Below are 21,860 nucleotides of genomic sequence, written 5' to 3'. Positions count from 1 at the left end.
CCACGCTGAGGATCACTTCAGCTTTAATGACTGCACAACAAACCTGCTCTTACAAAGAAGAAAAAGAAGAATACAACTACAAACTAATGCCAGTATTTTTGTTATGATTCTTCAGAGTAATTGTAGGTTTAAGATCATAATACTTATATATTATTTGGCTAGTATATTCGGAAGTAGTCAAAGCAGAATCGTGTGCATAGTAAAGTGTCAAAGCTGACGCTGAAACACAACACTGAAGCTTATCAAACAAACAAACAAACCTCTCCTCTTCTTCTTTCTGTATGCGGAGTAGCTCTTCTTTCTCCTTCTGCTCGCGTGCTAGACGTCGGTTTTCCGCCAGGATCTTAGAAGCCTCTGCAGCCGAGTTAGTTCCTGCGATAGCTTTGGAACTAGATTCTGTAAACACATATACATTACGCATATTAACATTATGTTTGCTGTTATTTACAGTTAATGAATTAATTACTTCTATAATAATAAACAATAAAATGGATAGAAAGAAAGAAAGGGAAAGTCTCTTTCACCAAGTAAAATTATAACAGATTTATGTTTCCAGCAGAGGGCACTGTGTCTCAAGGATAACCCTGCACATTGTATACAAACTCCGTAACCCCAGCAGAATCTGACCTTGTTAGTAGATATCAAAAGACAGTTCATTACACAAACGGTGCTGGTTAGCTGCTGTAATAGCTCAAAGGCTTTGTTTTGGCCAGACATTTGGCAAGGCAGGAGGCAGTAAAAAGCTGAATCATTTTCAAAGCTTATTTCCTATTAAACATTAGATGAAAGAAATGACCTGCTTCATCATCAGGACTGCAGCACTTGGCAGAGGATCCTATATGTGCGTAAGGTACATTAAGGGGAGTCTGAAATGCAGTACCATACTGAAATCCATCATGCTTCATCTTTAACAAAATTTCTGATAAACTTCACACTTTAAATTTATCATTTGAAATTGATCCTGAGAGAAATGCCAGTAAGACTCCAAAATTAAATTCTAGGTAGAATTTAAAATCAACAATTGTGTGTAACAGTTGGGTTCTAGAAGTATAAAAACATCATTCATTTTTTCACAGGGGAACAAATTTTTTAACAATAACAACGTGAGCTATGATGTTGTTAATCAATGGTACAGGCTTTCATTTGAAGCTGCCAAACCACATTTTTATATTGTATATTTTAACCTATTTAAAAAAAAAATATATATATAATTCTGTTTAACAGTGGAATTCCAGGAGAAAAACTATATTTCCCATGATTCTTCAAAGACATTTCTACCAATCATGGAACTGAAATAAGCAAATTGTGCTAAAAGAACTCAGGAGTGTCTGCCCTTTTTATATGAAGCACTGAGAATGACTTCCTACTCACCCTCTTTGGTCTTGGGTGCAGGTGTCGGGCTGGGTGTGCTGGTTTCTGGAGACTGTGGGGTGACAGGCATCATGGGAGACATATCCTTTGGCTTGGAGTCCCTCTTGCGAAGGGTAGGCGGGCCGGTGGGGGTGAGAGCAGGTTTCTGGATGGGTGGAGGTTTGGATGTGGCAGAGGGCTGAGGGGATGGAGGCCGCTGTTTCAAACCACTAGGGGAAGGAGGGCGGAAGCGTGGACTCTGCCTAAAGGACACAAACATAGAAGCGAAGTTAGAAGATGGGCTTACACACATTCGTACTATAGACAATGGGAGATGCAATTTGAGCAGCAGATTGTAAAGATCTGAAATCAAACTATCATTTTAAAGTGAAACCACTGCAGGCTAAACCTGATCTCGAATCTTACTTGGCTGCTCCAGGTGAGGGCGCTCTTGTGGTGGTGTTAGCAGCAGGAGAAGGAGACGGGGATCGGTGACGACTAGAGGGTGAGGCAGGGCGTTTTCTTACTGGTGACGTGAAGCGCTTCTCCGTCTCACCTTTCTGCTTTTACAAATGCAAAAAAAAAAAAAAAGAGAGAGAGATCACATCTCATCCACTCAATGAACTAATGAGCAAAATACTAAAACTGGCTAAGATTTAAATTAGATTTTGGATCCAAGATTTTCGATGTTGTCTCAGTGATCAAATGTGATCCCTTCTTTTTGATCCAAAAGTCTATGTAGTGATAATTACTGTTAAGCATAATCAAAGCTATATATCACTCCATTGCAGCTGGGATTTTACTGCTGTCATCAATCTGAAAATGACCATGGTAAACATGTCCTTTCAATCTATTTTTAATCTTCTGACCACATGCTCAGGGTGTCAATGGGACAAATGAACTAAATGCAGGACAGGAAGATAAATGTGGATGTTTACTTCTCTAACTCTAGATATCTCTCCAAATGACTATCAGGCAGATCAGATATAGAGAGCTGTAAGGCCAAGCCACTGGTGAAGCTAGAGTACAGTTTGGCCATCAGAAGGAAACTTGTCAGATTCAATTTAAATTCTTCCAGTGACCATACAATGCAAGCTTTCGTTCGCTTTCTCTTTGAGACACACACTCAAGCTCGGTTAGCATTCATTATATGTAGGGCAATGTTTCAAATGAACTGTGTCTGAATGAATCACTGAAGTGGGCATTTCTAAACCTCTATATGAGGGATCATACTGTCACATGTAGCTCACATCTGATTACGTTAAAGTGGAAAAACTCGCCATGTTAAGAGCCTAAATGCCCCTAAAATCTCCAAAGATAATCATAGTTTGGGGTCTGACTAGCACACTGTAGTAAAGACAGTAAAGATATTTATAATAAATACAATTATATAATAATACTAATTCTTCTATTTCTATAATAAATGCAGTTTTTGTGGATTCCAGAAAATATTAAGCAGCACAACTGCTTTTAACATTGATAATAATAAGAAATGTTTCTCAAGCAAATCAGCATATTAGAATGATTTCTGAAAGATCATGTGACACTGAATACCGGAGCAATGATACTGAAAATTCAGCTTTGCATCACAGGAATAAATTACATTCAAAAATGCACTATAACAGAAAATAATTATTGTAAATGGAAATATTTCACAATAATTTTTGTTAAAACAAATGTAGCCTTGTTAAGCTTAAGAGATTTCTTTCAAAAGTGTTTTAAAAATTCTTACCAACCCCAAACTTTGAAATGGTACTGTAGTTTAACATTTCCCTGTTTTGCTAAGCTAACAGCACAATGCTCAATCAAACAGACAATACATAATACATGCAAATATTGGGTGAAATAGGCAGTTTTTAATAAGACTGGACTATTTTTCAGTATTGAATGAAAAATTCTACTAAAGTGTGTTAAAGCTAGTGTTTTCAGCTACACACACTCCTGTGTTGTGGAAATGTGTTTAAATGCCATCATTTGTGCTCTGATTTCTGTCACAGGAAATCAGCAGTTTGAAAAGAACAGTTTGGCACTTGGTCAAAAAGTGATTGATGTAACCCAGTTCCCTGTCTCTCCAGCACACGTTGCTGCTGGAGCGGCCTTAAGCCTGGATCAGATAGTGTTATTCAGAACGAACAGCTCACTGATTAACGTCAGGGATAAATCCAAGCTGTTTTGCAAAGCAAACCATAATATACGGACATATAAATGTCTGAATGAGTACATATTGTTTTAAGGCATTTCAACTAAGGAAGACACAGATAACACTTATCCTGGTAAAGAGCCTGCGGATGCTCTGGAAATCAAATTATATACATATACCAGGAAGTTCTATTTATACAATACCAGTCAAATGTTTTTGAACAGTAAGATTTTTTATGTTTTTTTTTAAGTCTCTTCTGCTCACCAAGCCTGCATTTATTTGATCCAAAGTACTGCAAAAACAGTAAAATTTTGAAATATTTTTACTATTTAAAATAGCTGTTTTCTATTTTGTAATGTAATCTATTCCTGTGATTTCAAAGCTGAATTTTTAGCATCATTATTCCAGTCTCATGATCCTTCAGAAATCACTCTAATATTCTGATTCACTGCTCAAATGTTTTTTATTTCAAATAAATGCTGATAAATGCTTTTTTACTGAACTGTTTTAAATATTGGTAATAATGATAAATGTTTCTTGAACAGCAAATCAACACATCAGAATGATTTCTGAAGGATCATGTGACACTGAAGACTGGAGTAATGATGCTGAAAATTCAGCTTTGATCACAGGAATAAATTACATTTGAAAATATTCAAATAGAAAGCAGTTATTTTAAATAGTAAAAATATTTCACAATATTACTGCTTTTGCTGTGTTTTGGATCAAATAAATGCAGGCTTGGTGAGCCGAAGAGATTTCTTTAAAAAACATTAAAAATCTTACTGTTACTGATAGCATCATACTTATATATGAACAAATTAGCACACATTGATTTTGCTGGATCAAAATATCTGAAAACACCAGTAAAAATGCATAAATTTAGCATTTTTCTAATTTGTGACCCTGGACCACAAAACCAGTCTTAAGTCGCTGTAGCAATAGCCAAAAATACATTACATGGGTCAAAATTATCCAATTTATTTTTTATGCCAAAAATCATTAGGATATTAAGTAAAGATCATGTTCCATGAAGATATTTTGTAAATTTCCTACCGTAAATATATTAAAACTTAATTTTTGATTAGTAATATGCATTGCTAAGAACTTAATTTGGACAACTTTAAAGGTGATTTTCTCAGTATTTAGATTTTTTTTTGAACCCTCAGATTCCAGATTTTCAAATAGTTGTATGTCAGCCAAATATTGAAAAAAAAACCTAAATATTGAAAAATTGACACTTATGGTCAATTGACAATAACTGGTTTTGTGGTCCAGGGTCACATTTTATAAAATTAAAAAGGAATTCTATTTTAAATAAATTAACTTTCTATTAATCAAAGAACGCAAAAAAAATGCATCATGTTCTACACAAAAATAATAACATTTAATGCTTTAAAACATTTCTGTTTTAAAAAAGCACTAAATCAGCACAGTAGAATGATTTCTGAAAGATCATGCGATAACAAAAAACACCCAGTTCAAAGTGGAAGTTGCCATGCATCATCTGCTCACCTGTGTCATACTGGAAATGGCATCTGCAGACACAGAAGTAGGCGGGCCTTTCTTTCGATCGCTGCTGCGACTGCGTAAGGGTCCGTGGGCCGAGGGCTGCATGGGGCTTGCAGATGCTGAACGAGGACACAGGTGAGACTCTGGTAAAGGACATAGTCAGTGGTGCACACCCAGGGACAGCAGGGAAGGGACGTCACAAGCAGCCGAGTGGGTGAGCAAAGCAAAGGTATAGGAAGGGCAAGAAAGAGGGAGATATATAAAGAGGAAGGGAGAAGGGAAAAGGGATGATAAAAGCACAAAACATTGGTGTATGTTAGATCAATCATACAGGCTGATGGGGAACTGTTGCTGATAGCACTGATGGCCTCAGGTAGATTTGGTTTGATGGGTGGATTAGTGGGTGTGAGACAGAGAGAGAGACATGGCAGGGGACAGACAGCATCCTGGCCAGACATTGGTCACCAATATACTAAAGCACACCATCTGCACCCAGCAAGCACCTTAGGCTGTAGTTTTATTAAGATCAACAATAGCACAAATTAAAGAACATTCACTCACTCATTCTCCCCTTACATCCACATCAGGAACACCAGACAGCATAAAATGTACTCCAAGCCAAGTCTCAAACTGTCTTTTCACCATCTCTGACATTTGTTTACGACTTTTACATTTAATTGCATTTACTGGCAGTTGTACTGAACTTTCAAATTGGTCGTGAAGCAGCTGTTACCCTCTGCTTATACACAAATTAATGAATAATAAATGTATGAATATATCCACACAAAAAATCAATGCCAACACATCTAAAAAAAACCCCATCAAAATAATTAACAGTTACAAATTACTTTGAACGTAATTCCTCATAACCACCCATTTTACAGAAATAGTGGTTAAGGAATCATGTTTTATTGGAAAATTAATGGTAATTCTGACTTTTTATGCTGGTTTCAGCATAAACAAAGGCAAAATTACAAGACAGGAAAGAAAAGAAAAAGAGCACATCCTACAGTTGGATTTCCCCATTCATTTCTCCACAGGGAAGCAGAGGATCAAGAATTTTTCTCTTTTTCTTTTAAATTTGTTAATTGCTAAATTTACGAAATCATAAACAAGCCACTGTTTGCATGAAAATGTTAACTGCCACAAATCACCAGAACATTACACTTATAAATTACTGACAATAAGTGAACCGTTTCATATTAAACCATCATTCCTTCAGATTTCTTGGATCTTTGCTTTTTTGTCAAGTTTTCAAATATTTTCTTTGCTTCAAATCAAAGGTTGTAATGTGTGTCATCTTAAAGCTGATTGGTTTACTTAATGGTTTAGAACAAAAAAAAAATCTATGAAGAAAACAAATGGGGAAAATACTTTTGAGCCAAAGACAATGAAATTGTGGTTGTCACTGTTGTGCTCTATAGAGATTGTAACTGATCAGGGGTTGCCCAGTATCTTTTGGTGGAGGTGAGGTGAAGTGAGGTAAGCAGCAAGAGCTGACCTAAGGATTGGGTCTGCTATGACAGTGGGATTTCTGTGCTAATCTCAACACACTATAATTAACTCTGACTGTTATCATCATGGAAAGCCTATAAATGTAATTGATCCATAAGCTGATGATTCATAATTCTGTCTATTTTAAGAAACCAATAAGACAGTTCAGATACTATCAGGCTCAGTTCTGCTGATCGCATCAAGTCAACATCAAACCCTGTCGAACAAGTTACAAATCAGGTATGACCTTCAGTCTTTGCTGGGAATTTTAAGTGAGTTTGGTAGCTTTGGGAACTGAAGATAGTTTAGGGTGAAGCTGCTGGTCTGCAGGGGCCGTGAGCTGCTCTGTGTGGATCAGCTGGGGATTGAAGTAGCAACAGCAGGGCGCAGATTCACACCACTCATTCCCTCTCACGCACAGTAATCAGCTTACAAAAGATCCCTCAGCAATAGCCCTTGAACACCTTGCAAATGTTGATGTGTACATGTGTATTTTAGAGAATGCAAGCAGGGTAAAAACTAGTGATGCACCGAAATTAAAATTTAAAATATAACTGTGTGCAAATTATTTTGGCGCATTTCTGCATGTGACTTGAGGCATCAAATGCTTGTACTGATATACATAATGCTATAATGTATACACAAGTAACATTTCGCACAGCTTTTTGCTGCTTTTTGATTCAAGGCAAAGGAGAAAGTATGCTAAAGTTTGGTTCTGTATGAGGCAATCTTGCATTCCATCTATGCTTTTGTTAAACTTTTTTTAATCTATATTCACATGTCCGGACGTATTTGTCCATTCCATCACAGGATTTCTCCATGTGAGTCACACAGAGAAGGTACACGTGTCTCATGAACTGTAAATGCGAGCTCATTTCTGATAACATCAGATGATATCTACATTTTAATCGAATTAAACCTGGAACAATTCAAATGTTTTGGTTAATGTAACAGTTTCTATTATAATTTCCAGGGTATTTTTGCTTTTGGATAAAAACAGTCATGAAAAATTAAACCGCATTCTGGCAAAAAAGTTCAAAGACAAAAAAATTCTGTGCATCCCTAGAAAAGACTGCTAAGCTTATAAATCAAACATTGCTAAATTTGTGTCAATGCATGTAGAACTTGAATGTGATTCAAGCCACATTAAAGGATTCTAGCATGCCCAATACAACACGCCAACCAAGCACCCCTGCAGAGCTCCTTTAATCTACACACAAGTGGAAGGTTCCGGTATGAGCTGGGCCTCCCTTTCTCTCTAGTGTTACCTTGGGTGTCGCCTCCTTCGGCGGACAGGGCCGCAGCACTCTTGCTTCTAGCTAGCGAGGCCTGGGTGGGTGTGAGCAGCCGACTGAGGACACTGATATCCACGGGGGCAGCCAACGAGCGGCGAGCTATAGACACGGTGTGCCCGTACAGACACGAAAAACAGAACAGACAAAAGGGAAAAGAACAAAGAAAGGTTGAGGAATAACACAAAAGAGGAAGGAGAGGGGAATGACACCAATGTGAATTAAAATACAAGAATCAACACAAAAATCAAGGAAACGTGCTTTAAATGTAAACAGTAGATGTCAATTCAGACTCTCAATGCTGGTGAGACAAAAAGAATATTAGTGAGATAAGAGGAAGGTGATTGGGAACAGGACCAGGGCTGTGGAAGTGGAGGTGAAAACAAAAGGGAAACATAAAGCCAGGACTAAAGAGTAACTTGAAGAGCTTTTTGAGATCCATCAGACAAAAGTCAAATGCTTGAAGTCAGGCATTTTTAATTTGAGGCGTGTTAATTTATGTGTGTTAAATTAAGAAACGGACTACAGGTCAGCATTTGATTCAGTCTGGTCTCTATTGCAGTTTTACAGAATCTAAAAATTTGATGAAACTGAATTAATTTGATACTGCTTGTAGTACACTGCAAAACTGTAGCAGGACATGCTAACAGGGTGCAAAAAGCTCTTGCTCTCATGAGATCTATGTTTGTAATCAGAGTTACAAATCAACAGTTGGGAAAAACTGAAAAATGAAGGAGTAAAAACTTCATATGCCTTTTGAATGATCCATTTATTTTATTTCGCCCCTTGGCACTGTATTGATGCACTCCAAGTTGTGAAGAGAGGGTGAGACTGGGAAGCTTTTGATCATCTGACTAAGGGAGTTCAATAATAAGGAAGTGCTCTAAGCATAGAGAATGGTGGTGTTCCTGTAAAACCATTCAGTATTTTGAATATTTAAACCTGGAATGACAACAGACACACTCGCACATCGAAAACAGCCATGGCACTAGGGGCCAAACTCCTTGGTTAATGTCATATAGGAAGAAAAACAGCATAATGTTCACACAAACAAAAACACATTGTATTTACATACACAAAGAGCTCATTTCTGGTGAGTAGGTCAGTTAGTGAGAACTCCCTGAGAGAACGAAAAAGCAACGAGGAGAGGTTAAGACTAATTGGAAGCTCAAGGCAGCAGCACACACCAACCAGTGTGTGGACAAATTAGCAGACATTAGCCGATTGTTATATTTCTGGTTGCATGATGATGTGATGCACGAGTGGAAGGACATGGCAAGCAAAGAACATAGGGAGAAAGACGCTGCACGTTTATAACCACAAACCAACTCTGTAAACACCATGCTCCCCCCAACATCCATTATTACCCAAATATCGTGTTCTGTTGGCTGTGGATTAAACAAGAGCAGGGCGGACCATAGACGTGAACACAGTTTGCGCTTATTTATTAGTAAACGGTGAACAGGCATGGCGAAATGTCCCAGTAGGGATTTAAGCACCTGATTCATCTTCTGTGGATTTCTCTGGTTTGGTGGTGGGCTTTGTTTTAGCCCCTACTCGAGAGAGGGAGGAGCTTCGTTTCTTCAGGATTGGGCCTACAGAAAAAGTGGACAGGGAGGCGTTAAAATCATTCAGGAAGCAAGGCCTTGTCTGTGTCTAAGCTTACACATGCCATTTGCAGTGAATGAGGAAATGGATATTTTGATGAGAACAATGTAGCTAGACTCTGCTTTATAATTGTGGTTGTATTCATAATAGTTTTCAGTTTAATTACAATGTGGAGGATTGCATTTGTAAATGTTTAAGAGGTGCATGTTGCCTGTGTAAGCTCCCTGCATACACCTATTTAAAAGCTTATTTACATTAAAACTAGATTTTCAGAATGACAATGAGTAAACTGCTCAGCTAAAGTAGGCAAATAAAGGCTCACACCCTTAATTAAATGGAAACTCTTTTATAAGACCTTGTGATTGTTCTCAGAAATAAAGTTAAAGGGATAGTTTATCCAAAAATGAAAAATTCTGTCATCATTTTATTCACTGCTCCAAACCTATATGACTTCTCTGTATCACAAAAGAAGAAATTAAGAGAAATTGCAGATACTTACATGGAGCTTTTGTTCTTTTTCTTTTAAAAGCTCCAGTCAGCAAATGAATGGGAAATGACAACTAGTACATTATTCAAAATATTTCCTTTTGTGTTTCACAGAAGAAAATCATTCAGGTTGGGCACAACTTGAGGGTGTGTAAATAAAGACAGAATTTTCATTTTTTAACAAAAAGAGGGCAGCACTGGTAGTTTGGCACCTGTCTTTTCCACCTGAGGCTGCTTATGCACTTCTTTAGAGGCCTGAGGAACATTGCTAGGCAACCGGTTCAAAGACGAACTTCTTCGCTTTGCACCTGAGGGACAAAAGAGAGCTCAGCTCCTGAATCGAGAACACAGGTTTCACTCAAGAGGGACTGAAGACAGACTTCAAAGATAAAACAGCCAACACAAAAGTGATCAAAAATCTTTTGTGGAACCACACTAAAATGTGCCTGCAGAGAAGGAAATGAAGAGGAGACTCCAACACAAAGTGTCTGGTGTGAAACTGTCTGAGTCATGGCTGACTGCTCCTGTTAGAGGAAAAGGAAACTGTGGATAGAAACAGCATGTCTGCAAAAATCATAAGCTGCCAAGATGGCAAAAACACTTACAGTCCATTCAAATAAACACAATGCTGAATTTGCATTTAAATAACATTGTAAAATGAAGCTCATCAAGCAAACCACAGGGAGAGGCACCTGTGTGAGACATGACTTGTGACTGTTTTCTGTTTGGATCACATGACCAGCATTAAAAAGTATGCTCATGCATCAAAAGAACTCATGCTGTATGGGTAAGAAAAGGGCAGGAGAGGGCAGGGAGGGCACTTACTTTTATCAGTAGAAATAAGGAGGGTGGCTGAGGATGAGGAGAGACGCTTGCTGATGACTGAGTCAGTCTGTTTCAGGTTCGTAGTAGATGAGGAGCGCTTGTCTACGGGTAAGGGTAAATACGCACACAGAGACAGACAGGGAGTGGAATTAGTGTTACAGGGGTTTGCACGTGCTAAGCTATTGTTAATTACACTAATACAAGCTGGTTTATCTACATTTTAAAGACAGGGTAACAACTGCACATAAAAAAAAGAATACTCAACAGATAAACTTGAAATTACGATAGACTTATAGTTCTGTTAAATTCTAATAATATTTTTGAAAATATATTTAATAATTATAAATATATTTAATAGTGTGTATGTATGTATATATATATATATATATATATATATATATATATATATGTATGTATATATATATATATATATATATATATATATATATATATATAATTTTTATTGAGTAATTAATATTTATAAAACTATAAATAATCAGTATTTTGCAAAAGTTGCAACTACAGCAAACTCAGTCTAAAACATCAAGCATAACACTGTTAGTAAACATTCAAATGGTAATTAAATCTGGATAAAAAGTGAAAAAAAAAGTTAAATCTCAAAGCATCATGCATCCCCAGAAACCAGGTAAGTGCTTCGAAGAACACAGTCTTTGTTACAATCCCTGTCAAGTGAAGAAATTTTATTATTTTAAACAACTTAGTGAGTGAACGAGTAACAGCCAGTACAGCCCCAGTCAGATTAGTGCACGTGTGAGCGAAGAGGAGGAGTGGGTAGTTTGTGTCAAGTCACGCCATGGGCAGGCAAACTGTATAAACCACCTTGTGACGTCTGAATCCTGGGTGGCTTGGAGGCTGGAGAAGCAGGGGAGATTACTATAGCAATCGGGGAGGAGGCGGAGCCACTGTCACTTTGTCCTGTGGGAGGGGCAGGGACAGACAGGTCGCTATTGGAAACACTCTCTCCCACAAGAAGGTGAGAGAGGTGGAAAAATGCAGCTGACAACAAGAGATATCCTTCCATCCCTGTGGTGTTGCACACAACCACCAACAAACATTAAACAAAACAGACAGACTTGTTAAAGGTGAAGCGTGTCATTTTTGGGATGTGTGGGAAATAGTACCATAATCATATATAATTACACACTTCACCTTTAACAACAAATCACCGGAATCAGGATTGTCAAAAGATTTTGATTATTCATAGAGTTATAAGTCGTGACACACTTGGACAGGCTGTAGGACAATCAGTGAAAGAGGGCTGTTCAAGTTTTATAAAGAAAAACCATTGAACATATCAGGTGCTTCTGATGTTTTGCAATTTAGAAAAGGCAATCATACCATTTTTGTTGTCAGAATCTGAAAGTCCACCCCAGGACCATCTCTTCTGTCTCTGATCTACTCGCTGGCTGCGCTCCAGGGTACGTCTCATCACGGCCTCATAGTGCTCCTACACACACACACACGCACACACACTTTGTTAGACAAATAGAGCCATGATACTTCCTGTGAGCTGTGCAGCACTGGACCATGGAAAAGGTGTGGGTGTCAATACTAAAACAAAGTCCATGATTCCAGGCTATTTTGCATGTTAGGTACTGAACAGAACACACATGACTCCTGCTGTATGACTGTAAGACTAAAAAAAAATCACCTTTTTCAAATTAAATACATAGCCCATCTCTAAAAGTCAGTGAAGGGACCAGTGAGGTCAGCTGATTGTATGGTCATGCCAAAACACACATTTCCAGAAATAGCCTGGGTGGTGGGTTGTCTAAACAGCTAGTTAAGCTTAAGGGAGTCCTGTATAATTAGGCTGGTTTAGGTTCAGACTTAGCATTTTGCATGGCTTTAAAATATTATATTCGGTGACAAAAGGATTATACAGTCTTTATGTAGGAAAGCATTTTAATATTAAAAAGAATATTTAATATTGCCGAAGGAGGTTAATGTGCACATTCAAAAGTTTTTGTGAAGCTTGTGAAAGTCTCTTATGCTGACAAAGGATACATTTATTAAATCAAACATTCAGTAAATAGTAAAATTGTTAAATATTACAGCAATTTAAAATAACTGTATTCTATTAGGAATTTAGATTTTTAAATACAACTTCTTCCTGTGATGCAAAGCTGAATTTTCATTATTACTTACCACTTCGGTATCACACAATCTTTCAGAAATCATTCTAATATGCTGATCTGCTGCTCAAGAAGCATGTCTTATTAATTTATTAATGTTGAAAACAGATGTGCTGCTTCATATTTTTGTGAAAACCATGACAATTTTTTTTCAGAATTCTTTGATGACTATAAAGTCAAAAAGAAGAGCATTTATTATGCATCAATGAATAAGAGTCACTTTTGACCAAATGAATGAATTCTTGCTGAATAAAATTAATATCTTATTATATAAATATATCTTATTGACCATAACCTTTTGAATGGTAGTTTGCTTCTCTGTGAGTTGGGTGGTAGTGTTTTACAAAGGGTAAGGTCTAAGACCCTATAAAAAACAGTTTACCTTTTCCTCCTCTAATTTCTGTTTCCTTTTCTCCTCCACTGCAGCTCTCCTCTGTTCCTCTTTCTTGCGCTGCTCTTCCAGCTTCTTCTGTCTCTCCTCCATCTGTCTCTCCACCTGCAGCCGGGCCTTGCGCTCTCGCTCCAGGAGCTGAGTCTCACGGGCCGCTGAATGGGCCAAACAGGGTGCGTTAGCAGGTGTGATTGTATGATTTGTTGTAAAGAAAGAAAATTAATTATCTCCAGCTCTGTGCAGGTGTTGGCAAACGTTTTGACACAAAGGGCCTTTTTAATTTTTTTTTTATCACTTTCACTTTGCGTCACATCACCACTCAAAATTAATACAGTATATATTATGGTTTTCAAAGAATGCTGAACTCTTGTTTCCCAGCATCCGCCTAAGCATGAATAAAACATGCAAATGATTGCCTCACTGTTTTGTAAACAGCGTTATTGTTCTCTTTGAGTTACGTGTTATTTCTCTTGTGCTTATCACCTGTGTGCCAATGATTACCCTTCTGCAAGTCAGTGGTCACATGCACATTTAAAGTTGCCAACACCTGATGTGTGAATTTTTTTGCTTTGTCACCATGTTGCTTTTCCTGCTCTTCTCTCCTCTCTTTGGCCACTCGGAGTTTGTCATCTATCCTCAGGGCTGCCCCATCAATAACTGAGGACACATAACAGAACACAACATCACTAACTAGTGTATCAGGTGAAATCTGAACACTTCCTGGGCCTTCAAAAGGCTCTAGACAGATTGCACTAGTATCCGTTGTGCAGATAATCCTTTTGCATGGTCTTACGTATGGCTCAGGTTACAGATTCAGCTATGAGCTCACCACACCTGATACATTATTGACACTGAGTCATGGGTGTGTGTGAGGACTTGCTACAGGAAGTGCTGCAATGGCCCTAATGAGTGTAGAGACGGTCATGTGACAGCATGTTACTCAATTAACCAAAGCAAGACTGTGGGATAAACAAAACAATAAATAATAATAAAACAGGAAAAGGATCGTTTTAGTGCAAACCTGTTTTTTTTTTTTGTTTTTTTTTTAACTGTTACCTTTTGAATCTGTGAAAATCCCTCCTTAATAAATAAAAATATTTACATTTTTAATTTTTTAATTACATTAATAACTAAATTTGTTTCAGTTTAAAATTCTGAACTACTTGCATAACTGGGCCTTCAGAAAAAATAAAAGTCCATGTGGATCCCTGCAGTGACAGACAGACTGAGACCTGAGACCATTGTTTGTTACCTGGCCTGCTCTGGCTCTTCATTGTGCTGGCTGGAGCTGGTGGTGTTGGGCTGTTCCCTGCCTGGCTGCGCCGTTCCTCTGCCTGCGCCTGCGCAGCTGCAGCTGGAAATGAAACAATACAAAATGCACTTAAAAACAGGTATCACTACTGCTTAAACAGTAAAAGAAAAAAGAAAAAAAAAAGGTAGCATAAATAACTACTCTGCTTCTGACTGCTCATCTGGATGGCATGTTATTGTGTGAGTTGTGTACATTTTGCTGAAGTTAAAATAACAGAAAATAATACAGTTGTTCTACTCGCATCTCTGCTCAAAACAATACACCTTTCAAATGCTCTTCAGCGGTCTTGTGGCAGGCAGGAGAGGAGGAAGGAAGGATATAGAAAAAACGCGACCAACAAGTCCGTGTGCCTTTGTAACAGTTCTCTCCCTCCAAACAGAGTGTCAGAGAGAGTGGAAAAGAGAGGGTGTTTGTTGTTCTGGCGATTAAAAAGCATGTGATGTCTGTATGGTGAAAATCAAGATGCTGCTGATAGACCGTCAGCTGAAGAGAGGGCACCACTTGGCACATTTTACTGGATGAGGAAAAAGCGCACTGATTTATGCTCATTAGGAAAGTGTTTTGATTTGTTGGTGATCATGTGGTCCACTGTGAAACTAAGAGACTTTGAATAAGACATCAGGCTTTCTGAAGGCATGTTTGTGCCGAGACGCTGGCATGTGCTGCAGTGTGAGTATCTATAAAAGCCACAGCAGAAAAGCATGATGAAAAGGAACTCCACCGGAAGTCTGACAACAATAAAACAGAGGGGGTTATCAGCTGACCAAGTATGCAGTATAGACTAGAGGGTACAAAAACACTTCATTTAATCAGCAAAGTAAAATTGGGAACACTAAAGACAAACCATCAATGGACATGTTCTTTAAGGACTGATTAGTTGAATAAAAACAAGCTGCAAGCTACAGAGAGAGCCACATATCGGATTCTATAATTTTGAGATTATCAGCATGATAATTTAAGTATATAGATTTTTATTAAATTTTTCAATTGAATTTTGATGAAATATTATTATTGTTATTATCATTTGCTGTTAAACTGTATTATGTATGCTGCCTTCCAATAACAAACTGCAGAAACTATGGTAACGGCTGAGAAATGAGAAACATTTTTATTTAAAATGTTATTGCCTGAATTTCAATTGAAAATGTCTTTTTTTTAATCTTGTCTTTTTTTTAAATCTTTTAATCTTAGCATGAGACAAGCTTCTTTCTTAAAGGGCAAGTCTAAATAGCTTGACTTTCGTCACTTCAGTCAACTGAAAGATGTTTTCTTGTAATTATATTTTTCAGCAACTGTCTTTAATTTCATCACAATCATTTCAAATTCAACAAGTAAACTATGATTTCTTTTGTTGTGGTGACGTAGCACAAAAATCTGTCTAGAAAAATCTCTGTTGTACCATTAGATGAATGTATATGCAGGGAAGAGCCATCCTCTCATATTCATGCCTAAGATGAGATGTTTTCAACAGAGGTCTCAAAAAAGATGATGTATTATGAATATACCTTCATATCCATATAAAAGAGCACAAAACCTGTGGCAGGTCAAGCTCTGCCTAATGAGCACTACAGACAGCTGAATTATGAATGTTCAGGAGAGAGATGTAGGAGGATGTTATGTCTGAGCCGTCAGACTGCAGGCTTCTAAATAAAGAACAGCAATTCACCTCTTGACAACGGAGATAAAAAAAAAAGAAAAGCATGAAACGAGTGAGATTACAAAAACATGTTTCAACGCTTTAATAAAAATGTAAGAGCCTGCCTGAGACGGTTTGATTCCTCCTCTGTGTGGAAATTGCATAGCAACTGTTGCTGAGTGACACTCATAACGGCGCAATCATCAGATGCACGACATAACCTGCATCTGTGTGCTGTATTACTACAATACAACAGTCAGAGCACTTCAATCAATCAGTTACATTAACACATTAGCAATGAAGAAAAATGACTTATGTTTGGAGATCAACTGGTATTAAATTATGACGTGTTCGATACCTGATATGCAACATCGATGTATGTTTTATTAAAATAAAATAATGGTAGAAATAATGGTACAAATCATGAAATAACTGTCTGGCAGACAGATTAGTTCACTAGTTCTTTAATGTTTTTAGCTTTAATTTTTAAATGCATTAACAATATCATCATTAAATCATCTTAATTATTGATATCATAATTGCTATTATATTAATATGCCAATTGACTAGTTGTTTTGACAGCCCACCAAGCAGCCAATTTTTTTTTTTTAAAGTGCAGTTTTGCACATCCCTATATTAAAATAGCTTAAGCTTTTCTCCTGCAGCTACTGACAGATGCAAAATAGCAGCAAACGGGGGAGGCTGGGTAATTCCTGCTGAAGTGAAAATAACATTCACCTGCACAAAATGCTTCATTAAAGGACATGCGTACATTTAAAGAAAGTTGCTGTGAAATGAATTTAGTATTGTCCTTTTTAATGTCTCATCTGAAGCTTGGGATGACCTATGAGCAGGAGAGATGTGTCTGAAGAGCACTCAGGCCATAGTCCGAGTGCTTATTGAATATGCAAACGCCATCTGAGTCATACTCTGAACCTCACACTGTGGGCTCTGTGACACGCGGCATGCAAATGAACACCGGCCCTACAATGGATAAAAACAATGGAGACTTTGTATAGACCTTGCACATACATTCATAAAGTAAAGACAATGAAGCCAAGCCCAAGCTGACCTCATATTGTTCCTCAGTGCAACTCCAATTAGTCTGCATGTTCTTTACAGGCCACTAAACAATAATGTTTTAATGATATAAACAAACATGAACATCTGTGGAATTGCAAGCATCAACTAAGCCTTTATTGGTACCTTACAGGGGAAATAAGACCGGCATCAATGAGAACAAAGCAAACAGTTCATCATCATGGACCACCAATTGCTTTAATGGCTGATTATGTGTTTCATTTGAACAGATTTGGAGCAATTTAGCATTACACTTGCTCACCAATGGATCCTCTGCAGTGAATGGCTGCCTTCAGAATGAGAGTTCAAACAGCTAATAAAATCATCAAAATAATCCACAAGCAATCCACAGTTCATCAGTTAACATCTTGTGAAGTGAAAAGCTGTGCACTTGTAAATAACAGTTCCATTATTAAGGCATTTTTAATTTCAATCCATTGCTTCTGGCTAAAATATGAGTCCTCTATCCATAATATATTCTCATGTGAAAAAGTAATCTCATCTGAATCAGGAGAGAAATATTCACATATTAAGCATGGTTTACAAATGAAACGGTTCTCAACAAACATGTCGATGGATTTTGATGTGAGAGGACAACAGGGGAGACTTTTTACTTGGGGAAGCATAATTATTGATTCATATTTTGGCCTGAAAGCAACAATTTAAAGTTAAAACCCCTTAATGATGGATTTTATTCTCATCATAAGATATTAAGTGATGGACTGGAGTCATGTGGGTTATTGTAATGACTTTAGCAGCTGTTTGGACTCTCATTCTGACGGCATCCATTCATTACCATTGGTGAGCAAGTGATGCGATGCTAATTTTCTTTAAATCTGTTCTGATAAAAAAAAAAATTTAAATAGTAAATAAAAAAAAACTCATCTATATTCTGGATGGCCTGAGACTGAATTTCTAGCAAAAAAATGTTTTTTGGTGAACTATTTCTTTAATCTGTACCAGAAGGAAAATGCATTGTGTCACAATGCTTTGATGAGATTAAAATACTCCAGATTACCGGTTGCCAAAACAAAGCTATCATATCATTGGCTATCAGATCTTTCAATATTACCTTATGTCATGGTCATAGACAAAATCAAAAGCCAATCTGCATTGTTCCCAATATTTAAACAACCGTGACTGCTGATCATTGAGCTTTAAATTGTATATTGAACAAAAACACACACTAAAACCAGACTAGGGTTGCATCACCCCTTCTGACAACAGCTGCCCAGTTCAAACTGTCAGATGACAAGTTGGGCTGTTCAACAAACCCTCATTCACTCAGGCTGACAGAACACAAAGAACAGTTATACAAATAGCAACACTACGCTCTCTATGTCCTGCCATGCACATCCAAGGAGAGGCAGCAGTCAGGGAGAGTCAGTGCTCAGTGGGTCAGTGGGGTCCTGTTACCGCTTACTGTTTGCCTCACTCTCTTTCTCTTTTGGGTTTGTTGTCCCGTTATTGGGACAACAGGAAGTCTCTAGGGCAGATGCCTGGGGAGGAACGTGCCTGCCTTTTCCAATTATTCAGGCCTCAACAGAACGCACAGCTGTAGTTTTACATACACTCACATACTAACACATAATAGCAAAAATACATATTTTTAAAATCAACTAGCTTGCGAGTTGCATGGATAACTAATTGGTCTTAAGTAAGTCATATACAATAGGTTGGTTCAGGGTTTGACTGACCTTTATCGAAAATTTATAAGCACAAAATGCAAGAGTCTTTTTTGACACTAATTTGAAACCATCTTAAAAATACAAGCCTTGTAATGTGATGCTTGAAAAACAGTGCAAGCAACTTATTAAATATCTAAAGAGATCCATGTGAACACGTGTGCCTGTACCAGTGGTGCTTAAAGACTACGAATTTAAAAGATGCATCTTTTCTGAGTGGGTATTTCCAAGCAAACTGTATCAGAGCTATATTATAGCACATTAATTAAAGCAAAAGCACTGCCGCTAAAAATATCAAAACTTTTAAAAGAACTAGTCACCCTCATATTGACTAATTGGTTGACAACCCTATCCACAATGCAGTTCTTGTACAGGATTAGTGGGGACACCTGGACTATGTAAGCTTGGGCTATTTCAAGATGATGATGACATGTAGAAAGCAAAGTATGCTTGCTTCCTGGAGGCTAATAATAGTGTTATCATCAGCACAGGACCTTTAAGCAAGTCTGCATATCTACTATCTACTATTTGCAACGTAGGTAGCTCACCTGGTACATCACTGCACTTGCGATGCAGAGTGCTTGGGTAAGAGTCCCGTTAATCACAAGTCATGATAAAGGGCTCAATAACTTGTAGAACGAGCTAAAATGACATGATTGCTTCAGCAAATGCATTACGTTTTAAGGTGTTTTAACGCTTTTAAGGTTGGACTAAAGTTTTTAGCACCACATATTGGACATCTCATTTCAAAACTGCTGCAATGCAAACAATAACCAACCATATAAAACAACACCAAATTCACATTAATCAAGTTTGGGTAAAACTGAATGCAACACCATTCACTAGACATTTCACTTTGAAAGTGTTGTGAAATATCATTTTGGAGAAATGTAACACAGGTTTATGCAATGATCCTGGGTTGCATATCTGACTGCTGACTTAAACAAATGTCTTTACTACAAAAGCAAAAGCAAAAAAAAGCTCTGCAGGCCAATGTTCATCACCTGCAGGACTGAAATACAAATATAAGCCATTTTGCTTCACAAATTTGTTCCATACACACTTGTGTTTCTAAAAAGCTATTGCCTTTAAAAATAATCACCCGGAGAGGCACTGACTATTTAACAAGGAGACAATTCTGACAGCCAAGAATGATGAGTACACCTGATAAACAAAGGTGCTACCCATTTAATATTCACTTATAACCAGCCTGGTGGATTACAATAACAACAGCTCAATATCACATGACTCTAACTTGCCATGTTATTTTTCATGCTCTTCAATAATAGCTTTAAAAACACAAAGGAATGAATTCCTTGCCAAAAAAACTGAATAGACCTAAAAAGTAAAGTAAAGTGGTATTTGAGCATTCATTCTTGCAGACATAACCAAATATGTGCAGTTTCTGACAACTGGTCTCCACCCTATATTACGTTTGCAGTCAGGCCAGGGTTAACACTGGCAGGATGCAGATCTTGATGTCAACCAACTTTGAGGTTTCTAACCACACTGTGACCCGTTTCGAGCGATTTAATAAATTTAATTAAAGCTCTACAACAACGAACCTTCCAGAATAAAAGCTAAAATGACATACAAAAAGCATAAGTCTTTCAAGACTGTTATGTTTCTTACACAAGAACTTTTACCACTCCGTGAGATTAACCACAGGCTACAGTGACAGCTAAAGGTACTAGTTTATTAGTGGGATAGGCTAAACACAATGCATCAAAAGTGCAACTCATTCTTCATTAGCAAGGCAGAAGAGGATGCAAAGCAAGCAACCCATGCATGTTTTCCTTTGAGGGTGGTACTAGTAAATAGAGTTTGATGGTTTGCAGCACACAGGAACTGCAATGATACTGATAGTGAGAAAATGACCATTTATATTGCTGAAAGATCAGATGGTAAACGACAAAGTTATGGGTCCATCTCCAACTTTAATGAGAGTCATACGTGTAGACATCCTGTTTAGCAATTACTGATCAAGATGGCCAAAAAGACAAAAGCTCACCTCATACACTCAACATAAGATATAAAGAGAAAAATGCTGCTAAACATCCACAGATCAGTAAACACTACTTTAGTGATGCCTGTGTGTAGTTTAGTGATGCCTGTGTGTAGTTTATTGTTGCCTGTGTGTAGTTTATTGTTGCCTATGTGTAGTTTATTGTTGCAGGTGAACTATACACGTTGATGGTTTCACTTATATAGCTCAAAACAATACAAAATACCTCCATCACATGAAGTTCTCCGACTGGTTCTGTAATTTAACTTACAAGTGAACAATTTCAGTGTCTCTTTTGGCCATGTAACGTTACTGTAGATAGGAAGTGTATGTAGAAACCAACGTATGACACTGCACAGTTTATATATACATTTAACAGCATTATATTAAGTGAATATTCAGTATAATAGGGAAAAAATACGTTTAAAACAATAAACGCAAGGATATAGTCTCTGTAGAGGTAAGAGAGACATACAAATATGAGATGATGTGTCGCTGTCAAACCAGACATCACTTATCAAGCCTCCCTACAGACCCAGCATACACAACACTAAATTCATCCTATCTAAACATTAAACTGTACAAGAACATAAACGTGATCAAACACAAACTTGTTGTCTGGTGCTGCAGTAAGTTTAGCAGTTAGCTGGCCGTTATCCGTCCATCTAAGCCCGCTAACTCTCCCCCTCAAACCGCCTCAATGAAAGTAACGGATTTAAGCCCTCAGTCGTCCAAACAAAGCCACAATACTAAAGATTTGCCATATGACTGGTTTACACAACGAAAACTTGTCAAAACTGGTTGTAAATCAGTGAAGTCTTACCCATTTGCGCCCGCAACCCTTTCAGAGACGTTGCACCCTCCGCCATTTTTGCCGAAGTTTTTTTT

General features: G+C 37.5%; 1 protein-coding gene across 3 annotated transcripts in view; it reads right to left on the bottom strand.

Annotated features, from left to right (window-relative positions):
• Positions 1-21,860, bottom strand: part of LOC306853574 (uncharacterized protein) — a 27,349-nt gene extending 5,489 nt beyond the window's left edge. Inside the window, exons 1-14 of one of the 3 annotated variants that reach the window (XM_079391086.1) lie at positions 21,796-21,860; positions 14,507-14,608; positions 13,831-13,911; positions 13,246-13,409; positions 12,067-12,175; positions 11,548-11,643; positions 10,708-10,809; positions 10,095-10,190; positions 9,288-9,383; positions 7,765-7,890; positions 5,006-5,145; positions 1,777-1,910; positions 1,372-1,613; positions 261-396 (exon numbers count right to left, since the gene is read on the bottom strand). In XM_079391086.1, the coding sequence (XP_079247212.1) occupies positions 261-396; positions 1,372-1,613; positions 1,777-1,910; positions 5,006-5,145; positions 7,765-7,890; positions 9,288-9,383; positions 10,095-10,190; positions 10,708-10,809; positions 11,548-11,643; positions 12,067-12,175; positions 13,246-13,409; positions 13,831-13,911; positions 14,507-14,608; positions 21,796-21,841 (1,670 nt within the window). In that variant the 5' untranslated portion in view covers positions 21,842-21,860. Of the gene's footprint in view, positions 1-260; positions 397-1,371; positions 1,614-1,776; positions 1,914-5,005; positions 5,146-7,764; positions 7,891-9,287; positions 9,384-10,094; positions 10,191-10,707; positions 10,810-11,547; positions 11,644-12,066; positions 12,176-13,245; positions 13,410-13,830; positions 13,912-14,506; positions 14,609-21,795 lie in introns of all 3 variants that reach the window. The other 2 variants (XM_079391085.1, XM_079391087.1) reach the window with 2 other exon arrangements.

Source organism: Barbus barbus (genome assembly GCF_936440315.1).
Source record: "Barbus barbus genome assembly, chromosome: 33".
In the NCBI taxonomy this organism is placed as follows: Eukaryota; Metazoa; Chordata; class Actinopteri; order Cypriniformes; family Cyprinidae; genus Barbus; species Barbus barbus.
This window is presented reverse-complemented; position numbering and strand designations above follow the sequence as displayed.